At 41.7% G+C, this 12,856-nt stretch overlaps 1 protein-coding gene across 18 annotated transcripts in view; it reads left to right on the top strand.

The window, feature by feature from the left end:
• The window catches only part of LOC139564549 (MAP7 domain-containing protein 1-like), a 68,010-nt gene that overhangs the window by 1,882 nt on the left and 53,272 nt on the right, over window positions 1-12,856 (top strand). For 15 of the 18 annotated variants that reach the window (XR_011672772.1, XM_071384154.1, XM_071384155.1 and 12 more), the window contains exon 1: window positions 2,768-3,169. The exons of 1 other annotated variant lie outside the window; for it this stretch is intronic. Coding sequence is in view for 16 of the 17 variants with exons in the window: in XM_071384154.1 (XP_071240255.1) it covers window positions 3,103-3,169 (67 nt within the window). In the remaining variant the exon portion in view is untranslated. Of the gene's footprint in view, window positions 1-2,766; window positions 3,170-12,856 lie in introns of those variants that run through there. 2 more of the 18 variants (XM_071384164.1, XM_071384167.1) reach the window with 1 other exon arrangement.

The following is a 12,856-nucleotide window of genomic DNA, read 5'->3' on the forward strand; positions in this document are numbered from 1 at the left end:
CTTCAGTTGGAACGAGTGGAGAGATCCATTATGGAGAAGCTTGTACATTTTGTATCTTTTTCAGTGCATGATGAACTAATGAAATCAAGAAATCGAAACACGTATTTCTACTCTGCTTCTATTTGGCATGCAGTCGCCGTTTGCTAAATTACCTTATAAACCCCATTAGACTGCATAACAAATATTATTGGAATACTGTATTAGAACATACTAAAGAATTGTGAAGACGTTTCATTTTGTTGTACTTCTCCAGCATTGTTTTGGCACAGATTGGCATGGTGTTTCTGTAAGCACAAACATTGCAGTAAAAACTCTTATCTTGGGTGGAACATGGCTTGTTTAACAAGTCCTGATATAAATCAGATCCGTCACAGCAAAACAAAAGGTCAGATTCACACACAAGAACACTGACTAGAGTTGTCTCTCTACAAAGAACATTATATATCGTAGCAATGTATGCAGGATAACTTTATCATATCATTTTCTGAAATGTTCCATTATTTTACTGTAAAGGAGAAACATGTTTCATGCCAATTATTGTGTTTGGTATGCCAAACCATGTGCCAATAATTGTGCCGTTGTGCAACCTCTTCTCTTGTTTTCACTGCATGTGTCCTCACAGTCCAAATCCCCAGCAAATGTCTAATCCCTCAGACTGGAACGCTCGACAGAATCAGCATCTTTTACACACTGTGATGAGAATCCTAATTAAAGTGAGTGTACATCCCACTCCTGAGTCAAAGGTCAAGAGATTTAGGTTGTGCATATTGGTAACATAATTCCTAAGGACTAGGGTCAGTCTAGGCCTACCTGAGATGCACACATGAGAGTTTTGAACAAAACATGTGTTCAGAGAATATCATTCTCACATGGTACAATGTCGCATTTTATATGGTCAGTTTCCATTGATGATGGCCTTGAACTTGTGGGGTCTTTCACAAACTTCTACAAACGTGTAGTCCCAGAGAGTGTGGTCACTGTGGTGTCTTGATGTTGTTTTGAAATTGTGCAGACTAAGACTAAGGCATTAATCATAGGGCAAAACCTTGGCCTGACTTTTGGCCATGCCAACATAAAGTAACAACTGAATTTAGACAGCAGTCTCATTTTAATTTCTGCCAGAGACAGGGGCGCAACTTTCACTAGGGATGAGGACGGGGGGGGGATGTCCCCCCCACAATCTGAAATTGCATTTTTCAGTTTTATAACTGGAATGTGATACCAAACGAGGCAATGGTGTGCTTTAGGCCAATGCGGACGCCTCTGAGCTGTCACGCCCTGACCATAGAGAGCCCTTGGTTCTCTATGGTGTAGTAGGTCAGGGCGTGACTAGGGGGTGTTCTAGTATGTCTATTTCTATGTTGGTGCTAATATGGTTCCTAATTGGAGGCAGATGTTTATCGTTGCCTCTGATTGGGGATCATATTTAGGTAGCCATTTCCCCACCTGTGTTTTGTGGGATATTGTTTGTGTTAAGTTGCCTGTGTGCACGTCATGACTTCACGTTTTGTTGTTTCTTTATTGTTTTGTTTGTTTCACGGAGATAAAAAATATGTGGAACTATACTCACGCTGCGCCTTGGTCCGCTCATTACGACAAACGTGACATGAGCGGTCGGGTAGTCCGTTTGGAGTGTTTATCCTACTGGATACATTTTTTAAAATAATAATTATGTCCTCCCCACTTCTAAAACCAAAGTTGCGTCCCTGGTCGAGAGATAATAATATTTAAACACTTCTGGAGAGTGAATTATACTTTAGGTTTTACTTTTTTCGTGGTCAATAGCAGGACAATAAGTGTGCCAAAATATACTGAACAAAAATATAAACTCAACATGCAACAATTGCAAAGATTTTACTGAGTTAGAGTTCATAGAAGGAAATCAGTCAATTGAAATACATTCATTAGGCCCTAATCTATGGATTTCACATGACTGGGCATGGGCCCACCCACGTGGGAGCCAGGCCCACCCACTGGGGAGACAGACCCAGCCAATTGGAATTAGTTTTTCCCCACAAAAGGGCTTTATTACAGACAGAAATACTCCTCCTAGGCTATATTAGAGTGAGCTATGTCAATAATCCATTACATTAATACATATGCGGTCTGTATAAACAATGTAGCTGAATACAAAGTACAGTAGTATAAATATTAGAATGAGCAATGTCGCGAATAAATACTCAGTGTTAAAACGAGAAGTGACCAGTGGTTCAATGTCTCTCTATATGACATGGGACAGCAGCGATGGCTGTGCATGTGTGAGTATGAGGTGTGTGTGTGTGTGTGTGTGTATGTGATAGTTTGTGTGTTTTTTGTTAGTCAGTGTGCGTCACCTGATAGGCTAGTCTACCAGGTGATGCACTAATAATTAGGCTACCATATGTGACTTCTAAAAAATAGCTTTAAAAACATTTGTTTTCAATGTTTGTTTGGGTGATAGCATCGTTGAAGCAGTGGTCAGGCATTCAACGCATGAAAAGCATTGAATTACTTTACACTGGAATGGACCAGAGGTTGTATTCTTTTGTAGACGGCTAGCTCCATTTGGAATGAAAGGGGTATACATTTGGTTCATATGTGAAGTATTTGATTAAACACGTTTAAACATGTACATAGTCAGATATAAGTCATTACAACATAATACAACAAATATATGTTATTCATTGTGAATTAGATAATGCGGTATAAAGATTGAAAATAAACGTGCTCCATAACATATTCACACCCCTACTGGCTATGGAACAGTCCGATCCGGAGGCCAGCATCAGACTGTCCGTACAATGAGCTGTCGTGTGGGTTTGACTTATTTCCCCTCTCTCCTCCCCCTCTATATCTTTCTGACCCTAAGCAATTTGTGAACGTTGATGGTATTGCAGCCAAAATAGTTTCCAACCAAACATATTGTTGCTCTGTGTGTGGCACCGTTTTTATTTTCGAAAGAGTGCTACCTACCCGGTGCGTTTCCAGCGTTTTCCATTTGGAAATAGGGGTAGTCTGCGCGCGCTTGTGAGCAACTAGAGTGACTCAACCAAGTTTCCCTTCTGTCTGAGGAATGAGTATACATACGGTCGGGAGAGGACGAGCCGAAAAGCGCACGATTGAATGAATAAAATGCAAAGCAAAGACCTCGACACCGATTTGGTGGGAAATGCGTTGCCTGAAGCAATATGTAAGTCACCTATTATTTTATTTCACGCGCGTTGAAACGTTTGTTGTTCGACCTGTCAATGAATTCGAGGGTTTTCTGGTGGCCTTTCTCACGTTTCTCACGTATCTCCCGACAAAACTTTTTTATCGAATGACCGTCATACCGGTAATTTGCACGGTCGCTGTGCGTGTGAATGTGACATTGTTTGAGATCAAACGAGTTTAATTTCTTCTCATCTGTATCATTGTTAGGCTATGTGTGGAGTAGTCTAATAAGGGATATTTCCAGGCTATAAACGTGTAACAACACATGTCGATGTCTAAATGTTGGTTATTAGCCTAGTCAAAAGGAAGGAAATAGAGGAAGAAGAGCTATACATTCACCACATTCACAAACAATTCATAATAGCATAGGCTAGTCTGGATTGATTTCTGTCCAAAAAGGCTCCATTTACAGCCTAGTCTACTTCCACAATACAGCCTAGTCTACTGCCACACTGTTAATTCTTCTCTAATCCGTATGACAACAACAACACATGAGAATATGCTGGGTTTAAATCATTGGATTTTCCTCAACAGGTTTCTCAACAAATGTATGACTAGTGTCTCTAACAGCCTGACCCAAACACTGTCCATTCGATCAAAACTGAATTAATAATAATTAATACAGCGCGCTTGATGAGGTAAATCGGTGCCCCCCCCATGTTTACATTATGAGGTCAACAATCTGGCATCCTTTCCGTTTCACCCTCAACCGGCTTATCACATGAGCACCCATCAACCGGATAATGAACGGCTTCTGTTCTGTGCCATTTGATCTTGACTAGCCCAGTTCTAATGCAAGGGATTCATGGTTCATATATCTTTAATCCAGGTGGCTTCTGATCTGTAAATGAATACACATGAGTACTGTGATTTAGCCTACTGAGATTAGATGTCCTTTAATCAGAAGTGCAGAGCCACAGTGCAGGCAGGAGCCAACTTCATCATCTGGCAAGATTGATTTATTTACTCTTGAAGTCCTATGATTTTATATGTGCAAATTACAATCTGTGACTGTATTGTCCCGGAGAGCTAGTGTTCACGGACAAAGTTATCCACTGGATATCATAAACAGTATTCTGTCAGTGGGCTTTTGCATAAGAGTGTTTAACAGTGACCGGTCAAAACGGATGTGGCAGGAGTATGAGTGCAATTGTGCATTCCCTTCGGGTACACACACACACACGCATGCACACACACACACACACACCATAACCCTGTATTTGTCAGATGAGAGATGATCAGAGTAGCATGGATTGTCGCGTTGTTCGGGATATGCCTCCTCGCCTCTATGGCTTTTCATGTGTCATCATAATGCATAAGGACTATTATGAAGTATAATTATGAGTGAGTGAAGGACTTTTAGACTGAAGACCAGAGCACAGCCATTGGTGTCATCCAGTTAAGAGAGTGTCAGTGGCTATTTTAATGTTCCACTTCACACAGCCAGATAAGCAGCTCTATTTGAATACATGAATGTAGGTTTATTGTGAAATAGAGGACAATGCACTTTCTCTCTGAATCAGACATACCTGATAATCACCAGGCCCTATTTTGTGTAATAGCCTGTTGGCCAATTACCTCTGTGTGAGTAATAACACTCCCAGTAAAGAATAAAGCGGCTGGGGGTGGATAGGTAAGATCCTCAAAACGAAACCTCCCCAGAAGGAAGATGGAATTACCCAGATTCTCAGGCAATTCATGAGAGGTTGTGTAGTTGTGTCATAATGCAGATGAGGTGATGTTCACTGGTTAGAACTGAGGTTGTCTAAGAGCTAGAACCATTGCATTGACCCATTACCCCGCTCTGCTAGTAGGACAAACACACACACACCATGGACAACAGTGTCCAACCAAGAGCTTCCTTGCTACTTCCTGTGGGCTGCTGGATGGGTGTGTTGTTACTTGTTTTGGCTGAGATTCATAAGAATGGAGCTCCACCCTGTTGACCGTGGAAACCTTGACCAGACCCTGCTGTATCTATCTAGCAGCTATGCCATTGATAGCCTGGTGCCAGATCTGTTTGTGTGGTCTTGCCAGCCTCATATGGTCATTGGATGTCAATGACAATAGGAGTTGGCTTCAGCACACACCAATCTGGCTATGTCATTGAAGGCCGTGTCCAGGAGACGCGCCATCCTCATTATGTGCACTGTAGCCTACAGAATTCTTCTTATATGATGTCCGCCCCTTGACAACGAGCAGAAGTTGTTTCTGAAGCTGTCTGGAATGATTCACGAGGAACATGTTACATGAGCTAAAAATGTAACAAAGCGACAACTCAATACGCGCTGCCCTCTCTGACTGATGCAGTGGGGCTGCTGTAGTAGTCTCTTTAGTCCGGCCCAGGCATTGTGGAATTCTGCCTCAGTCAGGACCGTCATGACATCTTCTAATCCTTATTTTCTTTAGGGCTGTGTTCCAAATGGCACCCTATTTCCTATGTAGTGCACTATAGGGCTCTGGTCAAAAGTAGGGTACTATATAGGGAATATTTGGGACGATATTTGGGACGCAACCTAGATTTACATTCAGGCACTCGCCCCTCTGAGCTCTCCTTCTCTCTGCACCGCCAGTCCGCCACTCGTTCCATGCCCTTGGAGTCGGCAACCATTTGGTCTTTCTCTCTAATCTGTTCTCTGTTGTTAACCTGCAAATCTGAGGCAGGCTGACTGGAATCAAGAGCTTTCTTTCTTTTTCGTGGCTAACTATATCATTGCTAGTGCACTCTAACCATGACACACACAAACGCCCTTGAACGCACTCACGTGTACGCACGCACACACGCACACACACACACACACACACACACACACACACACACAGAGTATGCTCTACCCATCAGAGAGGGCTATAAAAATAACACTTGTCTATAGTAACCATTTCAGACATCACAGACAGTACAGGATGTATCATATAGAATTCAGGCCTTCCGAATAACTTGTCAGGTACCTGTGAGGAGCAAAGTGAAGAGAAGCCATCTTGACATGTGAACTCTGGAGGCAGATCATGTGAATATCGATGTGTTTCGTACTGGCATGTTCTGATATTTACTGTAAATGTCAAGTGTGTAACTGCACAGCTAATGGTAACTGCCTATAAACTAGTTGAGGGTCGGCCAAAGTATCACAAAGTATCGACTTTAAATCTTAACGTGTGTAATATTGGGTCACGCACTTGCTGATGCACTGTAATGGTCAATAGATCTAACCAACAGATCAATGAACTTCAAGGTCAATACTGTTTGTTGTGTGTTTATTCCAAATGGCACTATACATGTAAGTTGCCTCATTAATCAATAGCAAATATTGCTGTGACTGTACTTGCATTGTTATGGAGATATTTGAGCCTAGTTGAGCGAGAGTGTCTTCTGCCTAAAGCTTCATAGCTTGCTCACTGAGTTCCATGTTGTAGCCTACTGTTACTAACCCTAGTTTGTACAAACACGCTCGTCATCCTGGAGGATGAAGAGTCTCAGCAGACTGACAGGGAAACAAATTGTAGCGTCTGACAGGACTTTTTCTATTGTGTAACCCCGTCAACGAGCCCAAGTTCCACCAGCCCTGTCAGGCTATCAGGCCTGCAGTGAACAGGATCACTCAGCTAGCTACGCAGGCACAGCTTCAGCTGCAGGAGCTGCTCTTACGTAATTAGGAGAATATGTGAATTGTGAAGCCAGTGTCCAGTTTTCTGGAGAGAAAGCTGCATTAGAGAGTATATTTGTGAATTAGTTAGAGATTGGTGGGCTAGGAGTCTCACGTTGACACACTTTCCAGTAGTGATGCACCGATATGACATTTTTGCCCGATACCGGTATCCAATATTTTCCTTGCCAAAAAAAACGATACCGATAATTAATATTTAACATTTTTGCGGCCGTTTAAGCATTCATTGGGGTGGCAGGTAGCCTAGTGGTTAGAGCATTGGGCCAGTAATCGAAAGGTTGCTGGATCGAATCCCCGAGCTGACAAGGTAAAAATCTGTCGTTCTGCCCCTGAACAAGGCAGTTAACCCACTGTTCCCCGGTAGGTTACAGACACACACACACCACACTGACCAAAAAGTTATTTTGTTGGCATTTACGTATGTCCCAATTACCTGTAAAACATAATCAGACCTATTTCTTTCATTAGCTTGCTGTGCTGTTTCATTGTTCATTTGTTCAGTTATTTCATTCTCAACCAGGATTTCTATGGAATGCCGTTTAGGTCTTTGCATGTCAAAAAAGATACACGTCAAATAACACTAGTAGACTGAAATAAGCTTGTTGACCAATCAGGACCTGAATATGACTGCACATCACATAATAATTTAACGTGTTCATAATTTTTTTTTACATAGTTATTACACATTGATTACACTATCACTCGCATTTCATATGTCTGGTGAAGTTGTCTGACTGGATGTGTCACACTAGATGTGTCTGACGCACCTCCAGTGCTGGTCATAAAAAAAGCTAACTAGCTCATGGATGCAAACAATGTTCTTCCCCCAAAAAATAGCAAAACGACATAATCTGTTTCAGTAGCTATAGTTAACTAGCTAACTATATAGCTAGGTGTCATCATCTAAAATAACCCTAATTTATAATGAAGCAAGCCACAATAAGGATTAGCCACAATAGTGGACTTTGCGGTTAGCCTTCAAAATAAAAGTATGTAATTGACAGTGATACAAATTAATACAAATAGTAGAATTATGCCATAATTTAATAGATCATGCTAAACAAGGTTGGAATGTTGTTATATAAAATCAGCAAATGACAATAATTTGTTAATTTTCCCAAAATCTGTTGAAATCACACTGGATGTATTATACTTTAGAATTGCATTGGGGGCATAGATATTTCACTGTACAGCCTTACCTATGGATTGTGGATCAATGACATGGGGTATCAGTCTACTAAAGTTCTGTTATACTCACAGACATAATTTTAACAGTTTTAGAAACTTTATAGTGTTTTCTATCCAAATCTACCAATTATATGCATATCCTAGCTTCTGGGCCTGAGTACACGCAAAGCCCCAAACGGCGTTCCATAATATGTCGTGAAGCTAACAGCAGGGACGCTAATACTGTGTTACTCCGGTAAGGCAACATCTGAAAAATAGCGCACTTGGTAACGTTAGTGTGTACCGGTGCTCGACCAGTCGCGAAAGCCAACATCACCCACGACAGAGAACGGTTGATTGTCAAGGTCAATGAATTCCATTATCTTGGTGTTAATGGATTTCGCCTTTGAGTTGTCTCGCTGAAATGTTCTTACTCTTTCAAATGACTGCTCGACTTGTTGACTGCTCGATCCACACAGCAGACATTGTAGGCTAGGTTAGGAATGCTGTGTTGCACATGTAGTGCAACATTTTACGTGGCGTCATTACGTCACGTACCTACGTTACATATGTATGCATGTCAGCTTTGACATCAGTTTTTCACATCGGCGTTAAACCTGACATCGGACCGATACCGATGTTGGCATTTTTAGCTAATATCGTCCGATTCCGATATGTTCACCAATATATCGTGCATCCCTACTTTCCAGGCTTTTTCCACTCAGCTTTTTCAGAACGAACGTGAGAAAGATGGAAATTGAGGTTCGTGGACTGGAAACCAATGGCTTCTAAGAGTTGGCAAATTTGCAGGTTCACATGTAAGAAAAGTCCACATGTCCACAACCTCACTTTCACATGTGGAATTGGATGTTCACAAAAATCGAATATCAAACTTGCAATTCCACACGTGAAAGTGATATTTTAATGTAAAAAAATTTCACATATGAAACCGCAAGTTAGATTTTTACAAGTGATTGTTTTTCACATGTGAACTTGCAATTCCACATGAGAAAGTGAAAATCCAATTTTCAGTTTCACATGTAAGAAAACTCCAATGTTTGTAAACAAAGTAAATGTAAACAAACACTGTATAGTATAGCAAGGAAATACTTTTTAAATGCGAGAGCAAATTAATTGTAAATGGATGCAACATTTTCTATTTCATTTTTTTTTTTTTTTTTGTATGAGCAACTAAGTTAAACGCCTTCCTTTTTCCTGCAATTTGACTTATCTTTGGTTATGTTACCCTGGCCTTTGCTTTTCATGCCTTTTTTCTAGTTGCAAGTTGTGGTACATTCCTTTCAGCAACACCCTGCATCCCACTGCTGGTTTCCTTCTGAAGCTAAACAGGGTTGGTTCTGGTCAGCCCTGGACTGGAGAAACTTCACACATTTCTGAAATGTTTTTTTCCACCTGATTTAAAAAATATATATGTGTAAGGGTGATCACAAATGTAAACATTGCTGTTGTATAGAGATGTAGCCTACGATTGGTCTTCTAGCCACATTTCAAGTGTCAGATTTGATACATAGGGTAATATTTGTGGGGATGTGATCAGCTTACTGATCATCTTGGGCTTCTAACAATGTCATTGTTGGATCAACTTGTTTCGCATAACTTTCCTCAGAAAATACTTCATTTCAAATGGACAAATGGATATTACCATACATTATTCCTGCATAGTTGTGAATGAGTCAGTGAGTGGATGAGACCATGTAGACCAGGGGTGGGCAAACTTTTTGGATCGAGGGCCACATCAGGATTTTGAAATTCAACTGAGGGACTCATTTTTTAGGGGACCAATTGTTTGTAAAAATGAATTTGCTGGGGCCTCCCGAGTGGCGCAGCGGCCTAAGGCATTTCATTTGTTTTTATAATTTATTTATTTATTGTGTCCCGCGGGCCGGATTGAAGTGCCGTACTTTGCCCCCCCCCCCCCCCCCGATGTAGACTGTGCATCCTACTATAGCCTAGTTGTTGCAGTGTTCCTTCGCTTCATCAACATCAAAGCTGGTCTAGAAAAGACGTGTTTTTGCTGCTGTGTGTGTCGATGAGCTTCCGGCTAGCACAGAAATAATTCATCCTCTGAAGATGTCAATTTGCTCGCAGAGTGAGATTTCAAAAGGGGGCCCATTTTTCAATCTCTTGATTTGAGGGAGGACGAGAGAGATGGCGAGCAAATAGAATGTCTTGTTCGTTATATAATCTCATTTATCATTTCACTCCTCTGTTTTATCATCTCATTTATTTATTAGCGGTTACAGTGCAGAAGGAAGACCCACCGGAAGGATGAAGGCTCTATATCCAGTATAATCCAGTTAATTCCATATGAATGGTTCTTCTACCCAAGATTACGTTGCCAATCAAATGCCTCGTTTCCCAACATATTAATCGGGTTTACTTTTTGGGAAGAATTAAAAAGTATTTGCATGGTTAAAAGGATTAGGCAAATCCTAAATCCCCTATAGAATTTGGAAATAAAATCAGCAGAATAAGGAGAAGGCTTTGCTTTGCTATCCTATTTAAGAGGTATGGCTCGTTGCTCGAATGCTGATGGAAAGGGTTACCCTTCTAAGTTTGTAGTATAGGAACAGGAGTTTTCCAGACCACTCAACCTAACCAGGGAAAACTCTGGGCCCTAGTAATGCTGGTATGTTGTTGGTGCAGGAGGGAGGATGATTTAGAAGGATAGGGTTCGGAAGTAGGCCTCCTCTCCCACATGTTCAAAAAGGCCCTGCTCTGCAAAATGCACAGACAAGGTGGGTTTTGAATGAGGACGGGAGAGAAAGAAGAAAAGAGAGGGAGTGGCCACGGAGTCATGCCAGATTCGTAGTGTTTGGAGTCAGGTCTTTAAACAACAGGCAAGTCTGTGTAGCTAGAGAGTCTAATGTTCTTCCAATGCTAACAATGTTTGGGTGGCATTTCTCTCTTTCTTCTGGTGCAGGGGCCTCCCTGTTTGTGTGTTCGCGCGTGCTAGCGGGTGTGTGTGTGTGTGCACGCTTATGTGTATGTTTTCAGCGTGGTGTTTCTCCCTCAGAGGAAGAGTTTCAATGAGGGAGGAGAAGAGGTAAAGAAGAGGCAAAGAGATGGGGGAGAAGAGGTAAAGAGATGAAGGAGAGCTCAGTGATAAGATATCTTCACCAGGGCTAAACTTCCGAATCCCCACACATAGAGATAGCATGGTCCCCTCTACAGCACCCAGCTGGTGTAAATCACACCATTCACACTTACCTCAGACACTGACTTCTCACAGGGGAGTGGAGCCCTCTAGCCCACCTCACTGGAAACCAGCACTCAAACTGTGCAAACTCTAAGGTTCCATAATATTTTATCAGGCTGTGTGTGGATATTTAAGTGTTTTTGACTGAATTAATCAGACGCAGCTTCTGTTTATTTTTGTGCATTTTTGACCCCACTGAAGGTAACGACTAAGCGTCGTTATATTTAGCTGATAATAGGTTTTATTGATGCACTTTTGTGGAATTCCCGCCTCAGACACGGTCAAAGGTAAACAAAAACATAAATGTTTAGAGTGAAAATGGCGGAAATAGTTACCTTTCAACCTTTTATGCTCTGATTGTTGCTGCCAGAACTAGAACCGATCATTGTTTATGTTAATTCGGGAGCAAGACCATTGCTTTTAAAATGAATGTGATCGTTTTTGTCGCCCATGCTTATGATGTTAATTTGGTCTTTTAATTAAGCACTTAAGTTGTATGCGTATTCATGCGCATTCACAGCCCCGTTAAATATGTTATTAGTCACGCTTTTAACAGGGCCTGGCAGTTGGGGTAGCCTCTTCAATCCCTTTGGTCTTCCCCACATAATACTAGCCTTCTGAAATAGGAGACCATTGATGTTTCAGATGGTTCCAGACCTATTGCTAGACCTTTAACTCCAAAGCTCCAGGTATAGTGATTAAAGACTAATAGCAGATGACAACGAAGTGCTTTGAAGTAAATTGAGTGGCTGAGTTAAATGTAACATACAATCTAATACAAACAGCTAATTTATGGCGGAGTGGTTCCCTATAAAGTAATGGTAATTGCTGTATACATCCAGGTTTGTAAATCTAGATCGTCTGAAGAGCTCATGCATTCATGAATTTGTCATCCAAAACATTGGACAAACACTGTAGTAAGGTCTCGACAGTGTGCTACACAGAAATTTCAAACCAAAAGGACACGGAGAGGAAGTGACCGAATACCAGAGCCACATGCTCTCTAATAGCTGACCGCCTGACCCCTCCCTCTCAAAACACGAGGGGCGCTGAAACGCACACATCAGCTATTTACAAACTTTCCTCTTTTTAATTCTCTCTTCCCACCCCCTCATTCTCTCTCTCTATCTCTGTCACTCCTCAGTAACTTCAGAATAACTCTGAGCCCATGGCGTGGTGCCGTGGCCTAATTATATCACCAAACAGCTGTACCCCACTTCCCTGACTAGGTCGTTGCTGAATGCGAAGGGCTATGGTAAGAAACTAGCTCTGAGCTCCATAGCTGATTCCTATCCTGCCATTTCCTCTCCTCTCAAAATAGCCCAGACAGGCTGCTCTGTGCTATCTTGGTCTTCTTAAAGTCCCAGTCACCAGACCCAGGCCCTGTTCAGCTAACGGAATTGGTACTGTTCTTATAGGCCACCTCAATGTGTTCTCCCCCCTGCACCGATCAGAAAGGTCATTTGGTGGTGGTGGCCATCTTGTCGGAAATATCTTGAACCAAAGGTTGTGGTAGTCGTTTATTGGTTTATAAAGCACTTTGAACTTAACCTCTGACTGTCCACCAAGTGTCCTGTTGTCAGTGGTTTTCATCAGTGGTTTTCGATCTAGCTAC

This window comes from Salvelinus alpinus, chromosome 35 (genome assembly GCF_045679555.1).
Source record: "Salvelinus alpinus chromosome 35, SLU_Salpinus.1, whole genome shotgun sequence".
In the NCBI taxonomy this organism is placed as follows: domain Eukaryota; kingdom Metazoa; phylum Chordata; class Actinopteri; order Salmoniformes; family Salmonidae; genus Salvelinus; species Salvelinus alpinus.